We start from the raw sequence: 23150 nt of genomic DNA on the forward strand, positions 1-23150 counted from the left end.
TCCAGATTCCTCTGATTTCCCCATCTCTCTTTCTCAGTTCTCAGGTGTTTTGGCATCCCCACCCGTAGTGTCACAAACTTCAAATCTGCCCATGACACAGACGTTTCTTTAACATTTGATGTATATTTGGATGAGAACATGGAACCAATTTCTGAGCTCAACAGTGATACTATCTGGTACCAAACACGTTTTGATTTTCCACACTCCACAGCAGTTATTATTTTTGATGTAATAAAATAAAATGGCATTATTGTGAATCATTTTCACAGTAAGCTTGTTTGGAATATGAGTCAAAATGTAATCTATTGATAATCAATTACTGGATTGTAAAACCTGTCCATCCATTATTTGTAGCCGCTTATCCTGTCCAACAGGGTTGCAGGCAAGCTGGAGACTATCCCAGCTGACTATAGGCAGGGTACACCCTGGACAAGTCGCCAGGTCATTGCAGGGCTAACACATAGATGCAGACAACCATTCACACTCAATTTAGAGCTACCAATTAGCCTAACCTGCATGCCTTTGGACTGTGGGGGAAACTGGAGCACCCAGATATGGGGAGAGCATGCAAACTCCACACAGAAAGGCCCTTGTTGGCCACTGGGCTCGAACCCAGGACCTTCTTGCTGTGAGGCGACAGCACTAACCACTACACCACCGTGCCACCCCGTAAAACCTGTCTATTTTCACAATTAGAAAACAGTTCAACAGTAAATCTTTGCAAGCTTTGAATCTTGGCTATGATGTGGCAAGCTGTGTACATTTTTACAGTAGTTTATATCGCCTTTAGTTCCACTGTAGAGCTCAGCAACTTTAAACCTTTTATTTCAAAACTAGAACTAAAACACACACACACAGTTGTGGTCAGAAGTTTACATACAGTGACATGAATGTCATCTTGGATATGAATGTCATGTCAATATTTGGGCTTTCAGTCATTTCTTTGAACTGTTCTTTTTCTGGGGCAGAATGTACAGCATACATAGTTAATAAAAAAAATTAGAATTTGGTGCACAAGTTTTAATTTTCTTTGGGTTTTCTGAAATCAACACAAGATCAAAATTATACATACCGGGTCAAAAATATACATACAGCACACCTAATATTTGGGTAAAATGTCTCTTCGCAAGCTTCACCTTGACCAAATATTTTTGTTTACCATAAACAAGCTTCTGGCAGAATTCTGGTTGGATATTTCATGACTCTTCATTGTAAAATTGGAAGAGTTCAATTAAATTTGTTTTTGTTTTTGTTTTTTTTCTTGGCATGCACTCAACTTATAAGCATGGTCCATATATTTTCAATAGGGTTGAAGTTAGGACTTGTTTTAAGCTTAATGCTAGCCTGCTTTATCCTCCACATCCAGCTCTGATGCGTGTTTGGGTTCATTGTCCTGTTGTAACTCCCAAGTCCCAAGTCATGTTCAAGTTTCTGATGGTTTATGCTGAATAATTCTGAGGTAGTCCTCCTTATTCATCATTCCATCCACTTTGTGCAATGAACCAGTTCCACTGGCAGCAAAACAGCCCCAGAGCATGATGATCCTACCACCAGCTGGTACAGTGTCCCTCTGTACACGGTGGTCATTGTGGCCAAACAACCCAATCTTTGTCTCATCTGATCATACAGCTATCCTCCAGAAGGCTTTATCATTGTCCGTGTGGTCAGGTTCAAACTTTAGTTAAGCTTGAAGGTGTCAATTTTGGAGCAGGGGGTTATTTCTTGGATAGCAGCCTCTTAGTCCATGGTGATCTGAACTGTAGACAGTGATCCATCAGCTTCCAGTTCATGGACTTTGCCATGGTGATTCCTAGGTTGTTCCTGACCATCCAAACCAATTTCCTTTCAGCTGAGGGTGACAGTTTGGGTTTTCTTGAAGCAAAGTGGCTTGGCAAAGTGACTACACCTCATAATAAATTGGATACAATTGTTTGGACAGATCTTGGAATTTGCAGTTGTTTAGAAATGGCTCCAAGAGACATTCCGGAGTTGTGTATATCTGCGATCCTCTTTCTCAGATCTGCACTGAGCTCCCTGGACTTTCCCATTTTACTGTGTTGGTCAATCCAATGAGTGCTGTAAACAAACCCTTTTTATGAAGGCATAGACATGCTACCAGCTGTAGTCAATCATGATCACTAAGAGGAAGTTAAGAGACCTCGGCCTTGGAAAGATAAAAGACATTTTGGAAGTTTCAGCACCTCTGAATGAATAATCTAAGTGAGCATATGTAAATTTTTGACGCTGTATGTATAATTTTGACCCTGTGTTAATTTTAGAATACCCAAAGAAAATTAAAACTTGTGCACCAAATTCTAGTGTTTTTTTTAATTAAAGATATATGCTGTACATTCTTCCACAGAAAAGAACAGTTCAAAGAAATTTCTGAAAGCCCAAATATTGCCATGACATTCATATCCAAGATGGCATTCCATTCATGGCACTGTATGTAAACTTCTGACCACATATATATATATATATATATATATATATATATATATATATATATATATATATATATAAAAGGAAGAAGAAATATATGAAAGAGAAAGATACACTGTGTAAGGGAAAAACTGAAATAATCTCCATAAAAATTATTATTGTAGTAAAAAAAAAAGAGCCATTAAAAAATGATCAGAGACTGAACTGGAAAAGGAAAAAAGGGAGCGCTATAAAGATATGTAAGGAATGGGGGTAAAGTTGAGAAAATAAGAGGAGGTAATGAAAGGGGAAAAAAGAGTCAGGAGATACTTTTCTTGGGGCAAATTTGATCAGATACCACGGTTTAACACATAAGCCAAATACATGCAATGGGAGTGGTACAACCCCGATTCCAAAAAAGTTGGGACAAAGTACAAATTGTAAATAAAAACGCAATGCAATAATTTACAAATCTCAAAAACTGATATTGTATTCACAATAGAACATAGACAACATATCAAATGTCGAAAGTGAGACATTTTGAAATTTCATGCCAAATATTGGCTCATTTGAAATTTCATGACAGCAACACATCTCAAAAAAGTTGGGACAGGGGCAATAAGAGGCTGGAAAAGTTAAAGGTACAAAAAAGGAGCAGCTGGAGGACCAAATTGCAACTCATTAGGTCACTTGGCAATAGGTCATTAACATGACTGGGTATAAAAAGAGCATCTTGGAGTGGCAGCAGCTCTCAGAAGTAAAGATGGGAAGAGGATCACCAATCCTCCTAATTCTGCGCCGACAAATAGTGGAGCAATATCAGAAAGGAGTTCAACAGTGTAAAATTGCAAAGAGTTTGAACATATCATCATCTACAGTGCATAATATCATCAAAAGATTCAGAGAATCTGGAAGAATCTCTGTGCGTAAGGGTCAAGGCCGGAAAACCATACTGGGTGACCGTGATCTTCGGGCCCTTAGACGGCACTTCATCACATACAGGCATGCTTCTGCATTGGAAATCACAAAATGGGCTCAGGAATATTTCCAGAGAACATTATCTGTGAACACAATTCACTGTGCCATCCGCTGTTACTAGCTAAAACTCTATAGTTCAAAGAAGAAGCTGTATCTAAACATGATCCAGAAGTGCAAACGTCTTCTCTGGGCCAAGGCTCATTTAAAATGGACTGTGGCAAAGTGAAAAACTGTTCTGTGGTCAGACTAATCAAAATTTGAAGTTCTTTATGGAAATCAGGGACGCCGTGTCATTCGGACTAAAGAGGAGAAGAACGACCCAAGTTATCTGTGTTTGGTAGAAGAGAGCAACTGGACTTGCTTGAAAAAGTCTTGAAGACGTTTCGCCTCTCATCCGAAAGGCATCCTCAGTTCTGTCTGTCTAATAGGTAGGGAGTATCAAGTATTTATCCTCTCATGGATCATCATAGAATCCGAATCAGAATGCTGATGGCTGCATTGTAGGTGGCTGATAGATGTCATAGACACCCACCTCTGTTCAGTGATGGTCGTTCCAGGTTGACAAAAATGAACGATCCTCTCTGGCTAAGATGTCTGCCAGTTTTCTGGAAGTCCTCTCATACTCCTGCACCAGTGAAGGGTGAACGACCCAAGTTGTGCACTCAGTTCAGAAGCCTGCATCTCTGATGGTATGGGGTTGCATTAGTGCGTGTGGCATGGGCAGCTTACACATCTGGAAAGACACCATCAATGCTGAAAGGTATATCCAAGTTCTAGAGCAACATATGCTCCCATCCAGATGACGTCTCTTTCAGGGAAGACCTTGCATTTTCCAACATGACAATGCCAAACCACATACTGCATCAATTACAGCATCATGGCTGCGTAGAAGAAGGGTCCGGGTACTGAACTGGCCAGCCTGCAGTCCAGATCTTTCACCCATAGAAAACATTTGGCGCATCATAAAACCGAAGATACGACAAAAAAGACCTAAGACAGTTGAGCAACTAGAATCCTACATTAGACAAGAATGGGTTAACATTCCTATCCCTAAACTTGAGCAACTTGTCTCCTCAGTCCCCAGACGTTTACAGACTGTTGTAAAGAGAAAAGGGAATGTCTCACAGTGGTAAACATGGCCTTGTCCCAACTTTTTTGAGATGTGTTATTGTCATGAAATTTAAAATCACCTAATTTTTCTCTTTAAACGATACATTTTCTCAGTTTAAACATTTTGATATGTCATCTATGTTCTATTCTGAATAAAATATGGAATTTTGAAACTTCCACATCATTGCATTCCGTTTTTATTTACAATTTGTACTTTGTCCCAACTTTTTTGGAATCGGGGTTGTATAATATGGTAGCCAGATGACTTCACTTGTCTTTACAGTGGGGAATAGGCTATGAGCTCTCCAGATTTTATATAGAGCTCAGTGTTTCAAACTCACAGACATTATGGAATATGGCAAAGTTTCTCCTGGTGCTGGACTCATCAAAGCCAAAAGCAAGATAGAACTTTGACCTGGTATTGGATGTTTGCATCAGCCCATGCATCTTTTATTTAAGTCATACTCCTAGACTGTTCAGCATCAGGCTTCATTTTCCACTGTGCACAATGCTCCAGAATCCAGTTATGGTTTTGCCTGGATATTTCAAACTATGAGCCATATATGATGAAATCCATGTTGGGTACTCTGATCATGGCATTGTCAAGAAAATCTCCAATTATGCTCAAGATATGCTCCCAATGTATGCAATAATTTAGAGTGACATCCAGATTCTTGGGGTTTTGGTGTAGTGTTCCATCAAAATAATAAGTATCTGGCAAAAGATTGTTGTTAACTAATAGGACTAAACATCATTATGTAATCATAGTAACTACTAATCCTTGGCTCCTAAGTCATACCTGTTCTGTTGTCAGCTGCTCAACAAGTGTGCCTCCTAACTGCTTAACATGTGCCTCCTCCCCAGAAGTGGAATGTTCCTGATTTGAAAAGTCTGAACATGCACAGAAACCAAGAACTAAGCACTGCTTTCCCCAAGTTACTTTGATTGACTCTCTCTCCCTCCCTATCCGCAGGAATTTTCATGTATGGAACGAATCTTGGATGGCTCGGTCTGACCTGCCAGTTGGCATGGGAGGTTGGCAGTTGGTGGATGCCACACCTCAAGAGACAAGTCAGGGCTCGTTCTGCTGTGGCCCTACCTCGGTGGCTGCTATTCGTAATGGACAAGTCTACCATAAATATGACACACCCTTTGCCTTTTCCGAGGTTAGGAAGTCCTAGAAATAGCTTGGCCATGAAAATATTAGGGTTGACACACACTTAAGCTTTATGATCGAGTCATTGTTTATCACTGGGTCATGTTGCATTTCCTCTGAATTCCAAATATGATAAAAATAAATATTTTTAATACCAAAAATCACTACTTTGACTGTGCATATTTTGTAGGTGAACAGTGATAAGATCTACTGGCAGAAGAACGCTGATGGCACCTTCACTCAGATCTACAGTGAGAAGAATGTGGTGGGCCACTGCATCAGCACCAAGGCAGTTGGCTCTGACAAGAGAGAAGACATCACACACCTCTACAAACACCCAGAAGGTGAAAACCCTGAACACACTACCCCCGTCCCCCCACACACAAATTATTCACCATACAGAAAAAAAACATACTTTCCTTGAGTTTCTTTCAGCCTATGGGTCACTTTAGTGACTTTTAGATTTTGTCTACAAGGATCCATACAAAAGATATGTGTCATTATTTGCTTGGAAGATATCTTCAACAGAGTCTTAGTCAGACTAGAAACATCATATTTAAGGCTGTTTGCTTCCGGGGTAGCATTTTTTCACCCTATTTTTTCATCATTTCCACTAGGGTCTGAAGAGGAGCGAATCACAGTAGAAACTGCCATTCGCCATGGGTCAAAGCCTAACATCTACCCCACTGCTGTGGCCACAGATGTCACATTAAAGGTCACAATGACAGGAGAAGGACCTCGAATGGGAGAGGATGCAGAGCTGTCCATCACTGTAAAGAACGGCAGCTCTGAGAAGCGCAGTACCATCCTCCACAGCCAGGTGGCAGTCATGTACTACACTGGAGTGCAAAAAGCTATGATGAAAAAGGATGATATCGTGGTGGAGCTCAAACCCAATGAAGGTGAGAGACTATTTAAAGTTCATCTGTTTGTTCTGCATTACAAACCTTCATTTGTTCTTAAATGAGGTTTTACATTAGGCCTACAGATTCACAACTGATATATCCAAAACCACTTCTCCTTGACACAGGCCAACAAAACAGTACTCCAGAAAATGTACTGGATCACAGAGGCTTCTGGGGCGGGTTTCCTGAAAGCATCTTATGTGAAGCAAGTTTTTAACTGCTTCTTAAGAACCTTCTTTAAGCTAATGTGGTTTTCTTGAACACCCTCGTAGCCAAAGTAGTACTTTAGTTCACACTTAACTTACGATGGACCTGGATCACTGTTTCACAACAAAGAGCGTCTCTTCACAGCCGAAAACACAGAATGTGAATGAGCCTCCAAGGGACTCTCATAGTCAATGGATGGAACCTGGTGTTGAATCTGCTGCCGGTGTTAAATTATTTTTCTTGTACATTGCAAGTACATCGAGTTAATTATTAAATAAATATACACAAAACATTTTGAATATATTAAAATCTCATCTCATCTCATTATCTCTAGCTGCTTTATCCTGTTCTACAGGGTCACAGGCAGGCTGGAGCCTATCCCAGCTGACTACGGGCGAATATATTAAAATAAGTTCTGGAATTACATATGGATATCATAATGTCACATTGATATCACCACATTTCAATAAAATTTAACTCCATTAGGCAAGTGAGTATCTCATTTAGTGTTATAAATGAGACAAATTGCTGAACCTGTAAGATTGTGTGTGTGTATATATATATATATATATATATATATATATATATATATATATATATATATGTATGTATATGTATATATATAAGGGCAAAACATTGCCAACTTGGCACTGTGAATAACAGTTAAAAAAGTGTTGCCAGGCGAAACAAACCTCGCCCGGCAGCACTTATTTTATACCTATATGATGATAATGGTAATATTTCTCAATCATCAGCTGTCAGGTTATAGTCCTATGAAAATCCATGACCTTGACTTTAACATTTCAAAGTCATTCAAGGTCAAAGGTCATGGTGGCAACTGAAAGCCCATATGGGACTTCTTATGTTGATAATGATAAACATCTGGCTATCATGAACCATTTTAAAGTTATAGCACTTTGAAAACCCATGACCTTCAGTTTGACCTTTCAGGGTCACTCAAGGTCAAAGATCATGGTGCCAAATGAAAGGCCATATGGGACTTCCTATATGCTCATGATAGTGAACATCTGTCTATCGGCAACCGTTTTTGAGTTATAATGGAAAATGTTATTTTTGTTAGGGTTTTGCTGGGATTCGAACCTGGTTCGTTGGTGTGATGATCCAGCAAACCCCCACTAGGCCACCAGGGGAATGACTCAAATGCAGAGGCGTGAGGCGGAAGTAGAAAAAGAATCAAAAGGTTTATTTAAACTATATACACTATATACAGGGCAAAACAAAAGACAAAAAAAAACCAAAGAGTATAATCCAAAAGAAAAGCAAAGTGCAAAAATTCAAAAGCTAAGAAGATCAAAAAACACAGTACAAAGGAAACTGGAGATAAACATAACAGCACAAAGACTCCGTGACAAGAGGACTGAACTCAGGGGTATAAATAGACAAACTAATTAAGGACACAGGTGAAGATAATTAGGCAATTAACACAAACACAAGACACAGGAACAGTGGCGGCCTCTAGAGGCCAAAATAAACACGACATGAAAAGGAAATAACAGCGGCCTCTAGAGGCCAAAACAGTCCTAGTCCTAACAGGACCCCCCCCTCTAGGAGCGTCTCCTGACGTTCCCAGGGCGATCCGGATGGGCCGAATGGAAGTCCCGACATAGTTCTTTATCAAGGACATCCCGAGCAGGAACCCAGCAGCGCTCCTCAGGACCATAGCCCTCCCAGTCCACCAGATATTGCAACCCGCCGCGGACCCGGCGGGAGTCAAGCAGGCGATTCACAGTGAACACAGTCTGCCCCTGGAAGATGCGGGGGGGTGGGGGGTTCCTAGGGGCAGGGGCATACGTAGACGTCAGTACGGGCCGTAACAGGGAAACATGGAAAGTGGGGTTGATCCTCAGAGTCCGGGGCAACTGGAGCCGGTAGGAGACAGGGTTCACCCTGCGCACCACCTTGAAGGGGCCAATGTAGCGAGGAGCAAGCTTGCGGTTCTCCACCCGCAGTGGAAGGTCCTTAGTGGACAGCCAAACACGCTGCCCAGGGCGGAAAGCGTGTGCAGGTCTTCTATGGCGGTTGGCCTGAGTCTGGTTGGTTCTGGAGGTCTGTATGAGGGTCTTCCTGACCTTGCTCCAGGTCTTGCGACACCGTCTCACATATTGGTTGACCGAGGGCACCCCCGCGTCCTCCTCCTGGTCCGGGAACAGAGGTGGCTGGAACCCGAATTGGCACTGGAATGGCGACAGCTTGGTGGCCGATGACTGCAGGGTGTTGTGGGCGTACTCCGCCCATGGCAGCCAGGTGCTCCACGATGTCGGGTTATCCATAGCCAGGCCTCGCAGGGTGGTTTCCAGGTCCTGGTTGAGCCTCTCCGTCTGACCATTGGACTGTGGGTGAAACCCAGAGGAGAGGCTGGCAGTGGCTCCGATGACCTTGCAGAACCCGTGCCACACTCGGGAGGAGAACTGGGGCCCTCGGTCTGAGACGATGTCCTGTGGAAGACCAAAGACTCGGAAAACATGATTAAACAAAAGTTTCGCAGTTTCAAGAGCAGAGGGGAGTTTGCACAGTGGTATGAAGCGGCAGGCCTTGGAGAATCTGTCAACTAAGACCAAAATGACCGTGTTACCTTGTGACTCAGGGAGACCCGTGATAAAGTCGACTGCCACGTGGGACCAGGGACGCCGGGGAATGGTCAGAGGATGCAGGAGACCCTGGGGACGCTGTCGTGGGTTCTTGGTTCTGGTGCAAACCTCACAGGACAGGACAAATGACCTTACTTCCTTCTCCATGTTAGGCCACCAGAAGCGTCTTTTCAGGAAGTCCAGGGTCCTCCGAGCTCCCGGGTGGGCGGTGAGAGGGGAAGAGTGACCCCACTGGAGAACCTTGGCCCGGGCTTGATGTGGGACGTACAAGAGGCCTGGTGGCCCCGTCCCAGGACCGGGGTCCTGGCGTTGGGCTTGTCGGACAGCCTCCTCAATACCCCAGCGGACAGGGGCCACAATCCGGGACACAGGGATAATAGGCCCGACTTCATTCTCCCTGTTAGTGGCAGAGAACAGTCTGGACAGTGCGTCAGGTTTGGTGTTCTTGGAGCCGGGGCGGTATGAGAGGGTGAAGTCAAACCGACTGAAAAACAGGGCCCACCTAGCCTGTCGAGGGTTCAGTCTCTTGGCTTGCTGGAGGTACTCCAGGTTCTTGTGGTCAGTCCAAACCAGGAATGGATGTTGTGCTCCCTCCAGCCAGTGCCTCCACTCCTCAAGGGCCAGTTTGACCGCTAGCAGTTCTCGATCCCCCACATCGTACCGGGACTCAGCAGGACTCAGGCGGTGGGAGAAGTAAGCGCAGGGGTGCAGCTTTCCTTCCGAACGTTGAGAGAGCACCGCGCCGACACCACTGTCCGAGGCGTCCACCTCCACGATGAATGGTTGGGAGGTGTCCGGGAGAACCAGAATGGGTGCCGTGCAGAAGCGGTCCTTGAGGTCTTTGAATGCCTTTTCTGCCTGAGGAGACCAGCCATAAGATCCACCTGTCCCTTTGGTGAGGTCTGACATGGGTGCTGCCACAGAACTGAAGTTCCTGATGAACTTGCGGTAGAAGTTAGCGAATCCTAAGAACCGCTGAACCTCCTTAACGGACTTGGGAGTAGGCCAATCCCGGACGGCCAGGGTCTTGGCAGGGTCCATTTGGAGTTGGCCTGTCCGTACAATAAATCCCAGAAAGGAGACCTCGGGAACATGAAATTCGCATTTCTGGGCCTTGGCGAACAGATTGTTCTGTAGCAGCCTCTGGAGAACCTGGCGGACATGGTGGCGGTGCTCCTGCACGGTCTTGGAAAAGATAAGGATGTCGTCGAGGTAGACAAAAACGTATAGGTTAATCATGTCCCTTAAGACGTCGTTGATTAGGGCCTGAAAAACAGCTGGTGCGTTGGTGAGTCCGAAGGGCATCACCTGGTATTCGTAGTGCCCAGACGGGGTGTTAAAGGCAGTCTTCCACTCGTCTCCCTGTCGGATACGGATGAGGTGGTATGCGTTCCGTAGGTCCAACTTGGTGAAGACGGTGGCGCCTTGGAGCAGGTCGAAAGCTGTGGACATCAGCGGAAGGGGATATCGGTTGCGCACAGTGATCTTATTCAGGCCCCTGTAATCAATACATGGTCGGAGCCCCCCATCCTTCTTGCCGACAAAGAAGAAGCCGGCTCCAGCAGGTGAAGTGGAGGGTCGAATAAACCCAGAGACCAGGGCATCTTTGAGGTATTCCTCCATGGCCTTGCGTTCTGGCTGAGAGAGTGAAAACAGTCTGCCACGAGGAGGGGTAGTCCCAGGGAGCAAGTCGATGGCACAGTCGTAGGCCCGGTGCGGAGGAAGAACGGCGGCCCTGCTCTTGCTGAATACCTCCTTGAGATCCCAGTACTCTGTGGGAACTTGAGATAACTCGGTGAGATCAGGGGGCTCGGCAGGAGACACAGGAGAGCTAGAGAGCAGACAAGAGGCATGGCATGCAGGGCCCCATTCCACAACCTGGCTTGTTACCCAGTCTATGCGAGGGTTGTGGCGAGTAAGCCAAGGAAGGCCTAGAATAACTGGGAACTCAGGTGAAGGAATCAGGTGCAGGGATATTTCTTCCTTGTGACCTTGAGACTGGAGGAAAACTGGAGAAGTAACTTGGGTGACTCTTCCATCACCTAACGCTTGGCCATCGAGGGCAGACACAGACAGTGGGACTTCAAGAGGTGCAGTCGGAATATTGATGCTTTGGGCGAAGTGAATATCCATAAAGTTCCCAGCCGCCCCTGAGTCTATCAAAGCTTGACAAGAGTGGACAGACTCACCCCAGGAGATGGAGACCGGGATGTAGATTCCTTGGCCAGGGAGTCCGGGAGAGAGGGTAGGCCCCGTCACAACCCTCCCTCGGCTGGACGGGGCGGTCCTTTTCCCAAGAGTTCGGGACATGATGCTCGGAAGTGACCAGGCTTGCCACAGTAGATGCAGCACTTGTCCCTCCTTCTGCGCTCCCTCTCAGATGCGGAGAGGCGAGTACGACCCACTTGCATGGGTTCTGGACAGTCACTGAAGGAGGTAGACGGTCTCCAGGTAGAGGTAGGGAGGCTGGGGGGGCTCAAGGCTTGGTGGCGTTCTCTCATCCTGTTGTCCAGACGAATAGCATGTGAGATGAGGGTTTCGAGGTCACTTGGGCATCCAATAGAGGCCAGACCGTCCTTGATGGGGTCAGACAGACCATGGTGGAAGGCTGACACCAGGGCAGTCTCGTTCCATCCACTTACTGCTGCGAGTGTTCGGAACGAGATGGCGTAATCTGCGACGCTTCCTCCTTGCCGGATGGACATGAGCTTTCGGGCTGCGTCGGTACAGATGTCTGCCTGATCGAAGACCCGAAGCATCTCTTCAGAAAACAGCTGGAAATCAAAGCACTCAGGTCCCTGTCTTTGCCAGATAGCAGTAGCCCAGGCTCGCGCCTTACCAGCTAATAAGGTGATCACAAAGGCAATCTTGCGGCGATCCGTAGTGTAGGTGGTAGGCTGAAGCTCAAAGGTGAGTTGACACTGGGTAAGGAACTCTCGGCACTCACTGTGCTTGCCGTCATACCTCTGTGGTGCAGGAAGGCTGGGTTCGCGAGGTGAAGAAGGCAGCATTGCAGGAGGCACTGGAGCAGGAGTGGGAGCTGGATCAGGATGAGGAGATGCAGGCAGAGATGTCAGCTGTGCCAGGGTTTTCCCAATTTGCTGAAGCAGTTCCTCGTGGCGAGCGAGGGCCTCACGTTGGCTGGTGAGCGTACGTCCATGAGCGTCCATGGTCGCTCCGAAGCGTGTCAAAGCTGCCATAATTCCCTGAAGGTTGGCCGGGTAGACAGTTGAAGCAGCCTCTGCTGAGTCGGTCATGACGGAGTCTTTCTGTTAGGGTTTTGCTGGGATTCGAACCTGGTTCATTGGTGTGATGATCCAGCAAACCCCCACTAGGCCACCAGGGGAATGACTCAAATGCAGAGGCGTGAGGCGGAAGTAGAAAAAGAATCAAAAGGTTTATTTAAACTATATACACTATATACAGGGCAAAACAAAAGACAAAAAAAAACCAAAGAGTATAATCCAAAAGAAAAGCAAAGTGCAAAAATTCAAAAGCTAAGAAGATCAAAAAACACAGTACAAAGGAAACTGGAGATAAACATAACAGCACAAAGACTCCGTGACAAGAGGACTGAACTCAGGGGTATAAATAGACAAACTAATTAAGGACACAGGTGAAGATAATTAGGCAATTAACACAAACACAAGACACAGGAACAGTGGCGGCCTCTAGAGGCCAAAATAAACACGACATGAAAAGGAAATAACAGCGGCCTCTAGAGGCCAAAACAGTCCTAGTCCTAACAATTTTGACCAAAAGGTTGACCTTTCCGGTCACCTTGACCTTCACCTTGACCAGATTACCCCCAAAATTTAATCAGGTAATCTACGGACCATTTTCCACCTACCCTGAAAATTTGAAGTCAATCATTGCAACCGTCTAGATGCTAGATTGTTAACAGACAGATGCACAAACAAACCACACTGATTACAATACCTCGCCTCGCTTATTCCATCGTGGGCAAAGTAATAATCATGGCTGCACGCCAGAGAATGCACTCTGCAGCTCCACTTGTCTGACCAGCAGGTCTAGTTTTGTCCCTTTAAGGCCCATCTGCTCTTGATGGTGCTGCTCCCTTTGGTCATGCAGGTCTCAGAGTAACTGGAGCCACTCCTTCTCAATGTTGAACAGCTCCCGCCTGCACTAACACTCTCGGCCAGCTGGACTCTGACTGTCTGCACCCTGGGAAGCAGTCAGCCGAGAGAGTCCAGGGGATGAGGAGGCAGTGGCGCTATGGGGGGTGGGGAGGCTCTGCAGTCTGGGGAGGGGGCAGGTGATGGGATAAATACCATACCGCCTTCATTCGCCAAATACCACTCATCTGCATGCCAATTTAAAAAAGACATTCAGCTCTTGATTGGGTAACAATGAAATGAGTGGGCACAGGGAAAACATTTTACTGAATTATTTGGCTGATTAGTTGTTCATTCTTTCATGTGAACGTTTGCTCATTTAATTAAAAAAAACATGCTTGGAATAAAAATTTTATTGTCCAAAAATGTAAAATAGTTTCAGTTATTAATTACCACATTACTATGTAATGCTTAATTATAATACAATATATTAACATATTTTAACACTTCATATTTTATTGGTTTTTGGTTAAAAATAAACATCATGTGACCTCATCAACTGGATTTAGCAACTGCTAATACCTTTCGTGAGGACACATGCTGCAAAGAAGTTCTAGGCAAAGTTGATTTTTAGAGACCTTCTTTCGAGTGTGTTCGGGAAAAGAAGAAACCTTTATTTGTCACATGCACACTTCAAGCACAGTGAAATTCATCCTCTGCATTTAACCCATCTGAAGCAGTGAACACACACACACCCAGAGCAGTGGGCAGCCACACTAGAGCGCCCGGGGAGCAGTCAGGGGTTAGGTACCTTGCTCAAGGGCACTTCAGCCCAAGGCCGAAGTTAACCTACCGTAACTGCATGTCTTTGGACTGTGGGGGAAACCAGAGCACCCGGAGGAAACTCCACACAGAAAGGCCCTCGCCGGCCGCTGGGTTCAAACCCAGAATCTTCTTGCTGTGAGGCAACTGTGCTAATCACTACACCACCATGCAGAGACACCCTTTGTTGCTTAAGAGCATCTTTAAAGGTAGACTGCCTTTCAGATTTTTCAGGTTTTGGTCATAAAAAGAATTTTCCCCGACACCCAATTATTTTTGCTTAGTGGACCGAAAGCTACTGAATTTGAATCACAGACTTCCAATTTTATTTGTTTTTTTTTTTAAATAGAACAATTAATGAATTTAGGTCCATGTGGCCCTAAATTCTCTGCTATTTTTTCCTGCTTCACCATGACTCAATTCAAAATACTATGTCATGCATCATGTGGTGAGCTTTCTGCATTCATGCAAGGCATTGTGGGATACAAATTTGAAACAGGAAAGGAAAATGGAGGATGCGAATGAAACGTGAAAAACTGACTATAGTAATGGAAAGTGAGAAGAAAAGACGTTACGTTGCGAAAGAAAGGAAACGCAGGACCAAACTAATAAATATCGGCGGTCAGCGAGCATCTCGGTGTGATCAGCTGTTCGTTTAGCGACAGAATGATGTAACTGTCAGTGCACGGTCAAGGTAAACCTGTAGATCGCAGAAATGCAACACTGGATGCCAGCTGCCGTAAAACCCAAAAGAAGAAGAAGGTAAACCTGCGCATGCACACACAGACTTCCTTTGTCTGCCTGACTGCGCGAAGCAAAAAATTTCATGTACATTATTTGCTAGGGAATCCCCTCAAATTAAATAACTTCCCAGCTACAGAATGGCCTGGGGTTTTTGTTGTTGTTGTTTTGTTTGTTTGTTTTTGAGATATTGCAGAAATAAACATATATCACAATGACCAAATTTCAGAAGGAACTAATGCCGCTTTTCCACTACCAACGCGGCTGAGTTGGGCTGAGCCGTACCGTGCTGAGTCGAGCTGAGTGGGGCTGTTGGAGTTGCATTTCGACTACATCCACGCTGAACCGTGCTGGCTGGAAGTGGGTGGACACATTGGGTGGAGTTAGCGAAAGTGGGTGGACGTCAGGTGATGTCGTTAGGCGTCGCAAACAGTGACATCAGTGACCTTTTAAGCGGTAGTCTCACAACCCGGAGAGTAAACAATAAACATGGAGGACATGGAGTCGTTAGTGTTGCTGGTCTTGGTGCTGTGGCTTGTTGTCGCCGACAACGCCAACAGATACTGGCAAGAGCGTATAGATGAGGCGAGGCGCATAAGGCTTCATAATTCTCGTAATTCTCCTTCTTCCGGGTTTACAGTGTTTACAGATCCCAGCGTGCTCGCGGGGCGTGTGTGGGCATGTGAGGACACGCCTCCTCACCAATCAGTGCACAGGGGAGTGTCTCCTCACGCCCCTAGCCTCACTCAGCTCGGTTTGGCTCGCTTCAGCCCCACTCCAAAACCGTGCGAGTTTTGGGGGCTGAGCAGGGCTGAAGCGAGCTGAGTCGTGCTGTTCTTAGATAGTCGAAACGCGAGCCGTGTCGGGCTGAAGTGAGCTGAAGTGAGCTGAAAAAGGGTAGTGGAAAAGGGCCATAAATTTCACTGATTTTATGAAATCAAAAAGCCATATAGCTCTAAACTCCTTCTTTAGCCCTAAAGTGCAACATTATCGGGAACCCTACCCCTGTATGGTGAAACTAACAGGACACCATCATTTGCAGTAGATATTTTCAGCAGCCTATTTTCAAGTACCCTGGCATAGACTAAAAAGTGGTATACCACAATAACTGGCATTGTCTACTCCCATTTCCTAAAACTGAGGCCCAATATGCTGTTTTGTCAGTTGAGAGACATGGTTCAAAAGGTCAATGATATATTTTGGAGATATGTCAGCTATAACAAGTCCTAACTATGGGTAGGGTATGTAACAACTTTATGCAAATCTCATCAACTCCAATGCTTGCTACTGCATAAGAACATTGGCCAAGAAAAATAGGCTTTGAGTTCCCTGAAGCTTGTCTCAAGAGTTCCTCAGAGTGGTCTTTTTACTGTATGATGCTAGTATTAGTCAAGTTCTGACAGTAGTTTTACTACCCTTGCTGAGCACAGATTGGGCAGTGCCCCGGTTCACCTCTTGAATTGTCTAAAGGCCGGTTTATACTTGGTGCATGACTGTGTACAAATGCTGAAGCAGTGGCAACGTGAGTGGCATTGGTCACATACTTCCATGTGTATCTAGACCAGCTCAGGATGCCTAGATTATTTTTAGTGATGAACTGTGGAGTCTCAGAGGTTGTCTTTGTTTCCATACAAGCTCATTGCCTCTATTAACTGTCTTTCTCTTGATCCTTCTATAGTCCAGACACTGGAATGGACCCTTCCATACAATCTGTATAAAAATGAACTGGTAGACCAGGCAGCCCTGATGCTCACCCTATCTGGGCGAGTCAGTGAGACCAATCAGGTTCTAGCCACCCAGTTCGATTTCCGGCTGCGCACGCCTGACATTATAATCACCGTAAGTCTCTCAAGTGACTTCTATCACTGTAAAGCTTGACTTTAGCACTATGTTGAAATTTGTCTGTTTGTAGGATTCTCTTGCTTTACCATTGGCTTCTTTTATCATGAATGCTTGAGTAAGGTTTTCCAGACATAAAGGACTGACCAAAACAAAATGTTTTTTTAAACATACAATGTGCAGTGCAATCCAAGACAAAGAACAATCCCTACAGTTTTTTCATCACATTCTGCTTACAGAAGAGTTATTTTTATTTTACTTATTTCCATTTATACTGACAAAATTTTGCTATACAGCCTGTAGGGGATGCTGTAGTTGGTAGAGAAGTGGCAGCTACAATCACCTTTAAAAATCCATTACCGCAAGTTCTGAAAAATGTGAAGATCCGCATCGAGGGCTTGGGCTTGCAGAACATCAGAGAGATCTCCTATGGGTAAATTTGAGTTTTTGTCTCCATGATGGTTCTCTATACCAGTGAAAGATTTTTTAATAGTCTATTTATTGATCAATTGATCAATTGCTATACCACTTAATATTCAGGTATTCCTTCTGACCAATTTCATTGTTTTATTTTTACATTTAATGCACATCATTCAGATTTGCATTTGACATTGGCACAATCTTTCCTTTCCATCAAGTGACGTGGGCAGTCTGGCGACCATCACCCTGACCGAGAAGTTTATTCCAACCTTACCTGGTCAGAGGAAGCTGCTTGCCTCTCTGGACTGTCAGCAGCTCACACAGGTTCACGGCGTTGCCAACATCTCCGTCAAGGAGAAGTGAAAACACGCAGGAACACAAACTGACATGCACCATGCATTCTGTTCTACAGTGGTGCTTGAAAGTTTGTGAACCCTTTAGAATTTTCTATATTTCAACATAAATATGACCTAAAACATCATCAGATTTTCACACAAGTCCTAAAAGTAGATAAAGAGAACCCAGTTAAACAAATGAGACAAAAATATTATATTTGGTCATTTATTTATTGAGGAAAATGATCCAATATTGCATATCTGTGAGTGGCAAAAGTATGTGAACCTTTGCTTTCAGTATCTGGTGTGACCCCCTTGTGCAGCAATAACTGCAACTAAACGTTTCCGGTAACTGTTGATCAGTCCTGCACATCGGCTTGGAGGAATTTTAGCCCATTCCTCTATACAGAACAGCTTCAACTCTGGGATGTTGGTGGGTTTCCTCACATGAACTGCTCGCTTCAGGTCCTTCCACAACATTTCGATTGGATTAAGGTCAGGACTTTGATTTGGCCATTCCAAAACATTAACTTTAGTCTTCTTTAACCATTCGTTGGTAGAACGACTTGTGTGCTTAGGGTCATTATCTTGCTGCATGACCCACCTTCTCTTGAGATTCAGTTCATCGACAGATGTCCTGACATTTTCCTTTAGAATTCACTGGTATAATTCACAATTCATTGTTCCATCAATCATGGCAAGCCGTCCTGGCCCAGATACAGAAAAACAGGCCTAAACCATGATACTACCACCACCATGTTTCACAGATGGGATAAGGTTCTTATGCTGGAATGCAGTGTTTCCCTTTTTCCAAACATAACGCTTCTCATTTAAACCAAAAAGTTTTATTTTGGTCTCATCCATTCACAAAACATTTTTCCAGTAGCCTTCTGGCTTGTCCACATGATATTTAGTGCACTGCAGCAATGTTCTTTTTGGAGAGCAGTGGCTTTCTCCTTGCAACCCTGCCATGCACACCATTTGTTGTTCAGTGTTCTCCTGATGGTGGACTCATGAACATTAACATTAGCCAATGTGAGAGAGGCCTTCAGTTGCTTAGAAGTTACCCTGGGGTCCTTTGTGACCTTGCCGACTATCACACGCCTTGCTCTTGGAGTGATCCTTGTTGGTCGACCACTCCTGGGGAGGGTAACAATGGTCTTGATTTTCCTCCATTTGTACACAATCTGTCTGACTGTGGATTGGTGGAGTCCAAACTCTTTAGAGATGCTTTTGTAACCTTTTCCAGCCTGATGAGCATCAACAATGCTTTTTCTGAGGTCCTCAGAAATCTCCTTTGTTTGTGCCATGACACACTTCCACAAACATGTGTTGTGAAGATCAGACTTTGATAGATCCCTGTTCTTTAAATAAAACAGGGTGCCCACTCACACCTGATTGTCATCCCATTGATTGAAAACACCTGACTCTAATTTCACCTTCAAATTACCTGCTAATCCTAGAGGTTCACATACTTTTGCCACTCACAGATATGTAATATTGGATCATTTTCCTCACTAAATAAATGACCAAGTATAATATTTTTGTCTCATTTGTTTAACTGGGTTCTCTTTATCTACTTTTAGGACTTGTGTGAAAATCTGATGATGTTTTAGTTCATATTTATGCAGAAATATAGAAAATTCTAAAGGGTTCACAAACTTTCAAGCACCACTGTATATGAGCATTTCTTGGCTGGCAGGAGAGGAACCCAATGTTCTGCTGTTGCATGCTAAGATGCTTTTCTGCTCACCACGGTTGTAAAGAGTGATTATATGAGTTACTATATCCTTCCTGGCAGCTTGAATCAGGCCCACTTTACACGGGGACGGTATAAAACAAAAACGCAAAAGTCCGTTTTTGTTCTCACTTTTTTCCGCGTCTACACGACCGTTTTCAAGGAGGAAATCTGCGTCTATACGGTGACGCATAAATGTCTCCGCTATGTCTGCACGCATGCGCAACGTCTTCCGTCTTGTCTGATCTGCACATCTGCACCGCTGTTCTGTCAAGTTATCCTACCAAGCCTACTACGCATGCGCGAAATCCAGGAGGGTAGGAAAATTCAACAGTAGTTTTGTCCCACCGATCAGCTGGGCTGATAGAAAATCGGTGAGAATTTCACGCATTTGCCGATTTTTATGTTTTGTGCGTATTGGTCGAGTCTTTGGCCGAGTCAAATAATTTGTAATGACTTGTTTTGAATAATAAAACGGTCTGTATGAGAACTTGCTAGGATAACTTTACAGAACACCGGGTAGGAAGAAATTATAGGTAGGAAGAAATTTCAGAACACCGGCTGAGGTACTGTAGTGCTCGAGGGAGGAGCAGGAGCAAACCGAAACTCTTTTAATCTGCCTTTATTAAGTAACACTCACTCTTGTTTCGGTGAAGAAGAGAAAAGGCAGTGTCCATCTCAGCAAAATAAACCCGTTCGGCTGCTGGTTTTGTTTTCAGTCTCGGGTTTATGGTTTCACGAGCGGCTTGAATAGGCGGCGCGCGCGTGCGTGTGTGTGTAACTTGGCGACACCAAACTGAGGAGCTCCAGCCGGGCGGGTGAGCAGGAAAACACATCTACTGCATTAAAACACAGAGCAGCTTGAAGGTCCGTTGGATTGATGTAATCAGACATGCTCTTACTTTTTTACTTACTTTCTTACTTCCCGGGCTGGCATGTGCAGTATATGACATATGTATGACGTAAACGCGTACCCGACGTGAGCAGATCCGAGCGGAGTTTCGCGTATTGGGTAGTTTAGACGGATACGCAACGGGGGCCGTTTTTAAACTTATCCACTTTGAAAGGCGTTTTCAATTTTATCCGTTTTTCAGCCTCGGAAACGCCGTCCTCGTGTAAACGAAAGGCACTTCTGATAAAATATTTAGTCGTTTTTACCCGACAGCGTCCTCGTGTAAACGGGCCCTCAATCTCTCTATTTTCTTCTGACCTCTCTTATCAACAAGGCATTTCCACCCACAGAACTGTTGCTCACTCAATGTTTTATTTGTTTTTCGCACCCTTCTGTGTAAACTCTCCAGACTGTTGTGTGTGAAAACCCCAGGAGTTCAGCAGTTTCTGAAATACTCAAACCAGTCCATCTGGCTCAAACACCCATACCACAGTGAAAGTCACAGAGATCACAATTTCTCCCATTCTGATGTTTGAAGTGAACATGAACTGAAGCTCTTGATTTGTATCTGCATGATTTTATGCATTGTGCTGCTGTCGAGGGATTGGCTGATTAGATAACTGCAGAAAACAGCAGGTGTATGGGTGTTCCTAATAAAGTGGCTTTTATATATATAAAATTTTAACAAGGGGCAGCATGGTGGTGTAGTGGTTAGCGCTGTCACCTCAGAGCAAGCAGGTCCGGGTTCGAGCCCCGTGGCCAGCCCTGTGATGACCTGGCGACTTGTCCAGGGTGTACCCCGCCTTTTGCCCATAGTCAGCTGGGATAGGCTCCAGTTTGCCTGCGACCCTGTCGAACAAGATAAAGCAGCTAGAGGTAATGAGATGAGATAATTTTAACATTATAGACCCTTTTTCAGTGTCACGTGATCAAACAGTTGCGCATGCAACCTGGCAACGGAAACAGTAAGCTTTCCAATTGATTCTGGGACAGACTAGCCTACTTATCAATCATTTAAACGTGGATATATACTGTTCTCAGCATCAACATGCCCATTATTTAAAAAACAGCCTGCATTTTCATAGTGCCCCCTGGTGGCTCTTTGGCCTGACCTGAATACTTATCCAGCTTAAAGTGCATATCCTGGACCAATTTCGTTTTTTTTTTTATATGAAGGTATGTCCCTTTACACACTCATCCAGAAGGGTAATTTTGCACAAGGCCATCTGTCTACAGCAGAAAAAAATAAAATAACAAAACACGTCTGGAAAAGGGCAGCACGGTGGTGTAGTGGTTAGCGCTGTCGCCTCACAGCAAGAAGGTCCTGGATTTGAGCCCCGGGGCCGGCGAGGGCCTTTCTGTGTGGAGTTTGCATGTTCTCCCCGTGTCTGTGTGGGTTTCCTCCGGGTGCTCCAGTTTCCCCCACAGTCCAAAGACATGCAGGTTAGGTTAACTGGTGACTCTAAATTGACCGTAGGTGTGAATGTGAGTGTGAATGGTTGTCTGTGTCTATGTGTCAGCCCTGTGATGACCTGGCGACTTGTCCAGGGTGTACCCCACCTTTCGCCCGTAGTCAGCTGGGATAGGCTCCAGCTTGCCTGCGACCCTGTAGAAGGATAAAGTGGCTAGAGATAATGAGATGAGATGAGATGAGATGAGATGAGATGAGATGAGATGAGATGTCTGGAAAAATCCCAAGGGAGTCTGGAGCCAGATTCGTGACGTCACCTGCGGAAGCACCAGCAGGCTGCGTGAGCTTTGCACGGTTTCAGTGCACAGCCTGTGGAGACCAAGTTTAGCAGCTAGCGATTTTGCATTGAAATATGGAATTGTCACCTGAGCGCAATGTTACTTCACCTTTGGATGAAGAATATAATGAGATGTCAGAATTGGGGCTTCATCTGTTTGGATTCGATGACGATTCAAGTAGTGAAGACGACGGAGGCAACACCGGTGATGTAGATAATACAGTCGTTTTCTCTCAAACAAACCAGCGCTGACGTAGGATTCAGAGGGAGGCGTCCCGCACGCGACGTCATGAAAATCAATGTTTGCCGGGAAACCCAAATGCCAAGTTTTTTCATAGGCGGACCAATTCACCTCAAATGGCTTGATTTCAACTGAATTTTTCTGGTATTGTGCAAAGTAAAAAAATTGCACAAAATGCAAAATGTTACAGATATTTGACCAAAGTTTAATATAAAATAGGAGAATTACATCGATCTTGCTCCTGAATTTACCCGTAATATGCACTTTAATGCTCCAAATAGCTCTGCCTGCAAGCCTGGATGTTTGTGTCACACACGGCAAATGATGATGAACAATTACCCTATGGCATCGTTAATTTATTTATAGAAATTGACAATCTTGATGGTGTGTGAATCACTGTAATGGCTGATTTAATCTGCCTGTTTAAAATCTGGTGTGGATTTTAATACTGCTTGAAACTGAAGCGTATCTTTTCCTTGAGGACTTGCTTAATATTAAAACACTTCAAAGATGTTTTCATTTCACATTACACAGGCATTTTTCCACAGACATTTTTAATATGCTCATGTGCTGTATGTTGTGAAGCCCAGAAATTCTGCCATAACATCTCATTTTACTCATCATGCACTAGTTGTTCTTTATAATGTTTATTTATATACAATACTTATTTTTACTTTTGGATAACTTTTTCGTTTTTGTTCGGTTCTCTTATTTATCCAGGTTTTGTAGTATAATTATGACAGAAATGTCATAAATCTACAAATGGAAGTTTACCTAATGCCTACTTAATGTATGTTTATAAGCTGTACTGTACACAGTAAATATAATCACTTTTATACACTCAATCCTGTCATTCTGAAACCAGTACAAATATTTCTGAACATTCAACATTTGTATTTTGTGTTTGACACA

At 44.3% G+C, this 23150-nt stretch overlaps 1 protein-coding gene and 1 long non-coding RNA gene across 6 annotated transcripts in view; one reads left to right on the forward strand and one right to left on the reverse strand.

The window, feature by feature from the left end:
- Nucleotides 1-5505, reverse strand: part of LOC132896695 (uncharacterized) — a 52103-nt gene extending 46598 nt beyond the window's left edge. For both annotated transcript variants that reach the window (XR_009656138.1, XR_009656137.1), the window contains exon 1: nucleotides 5309-5505. This is a non-coding gene — a long non-coding RNA (uncharacterized LOC132896695). The remainder of the gene's footprint in view (nucleotides 1-5308) is intronic.
- LOC132896694 (protein-glutamine gamma-glutamyltransferase K-like) overlaps nucleotides 1-17747 on the forward strand; it is a 49484-nt gene extending 31737 nt beyond the window's left edge. For all 4 annotated transcript variants that reach the window (XM_060937707.1, XM_060937708.1, XM_060937710.1 and 1 more), the window contains 7 exons: nucleotides 38-176; nucleotides 5483-5675; nucleotides 5856-6009; nucleotides 6283-6567; nucleotides 16704-16864; nucleotides 17161-17297; nucleotides 17503-17747. In XM_060937707.1, coding sequence (XP_060793690.1) covers nucleotides 38-176; nucleotides 5483-5675; nucleotides 5856-6009; nucleotides 6283-6567; nucleotides 16704-16864; nucleotides 17161-17297; nucleotides 17503-17647 — 1214 coding nt within the window. In that variant the 3' untranslated portion in view covers nucleotides 17648-17747. The remainder of the gene's footprint in view (nucleotides 1-37; nucleotides 177-5482; nucleotides 5676-5855; nucleotides 6010-6282; nucleotides 6568-16703; nucleotides 16865-17160; nucleotides 17298-17502) is intronic.
- Nucleotides 17748-23150: the final 5403 nt, after the last annotated feature.

This window comes from Neoarius graeffei, chromosome 13, assembly GCF_027579695.1.
Source record: "Neoarius graeffei isolate fNeoGra1 chromosome 13, fNeoGra1.pri, whole genome shotgun sequence".
NCBI lineage: Eukaryota > Metazoa > Chordata > Actinopteri > Siluriformes > Ariidae > Neoarius > Neoarius graeffei.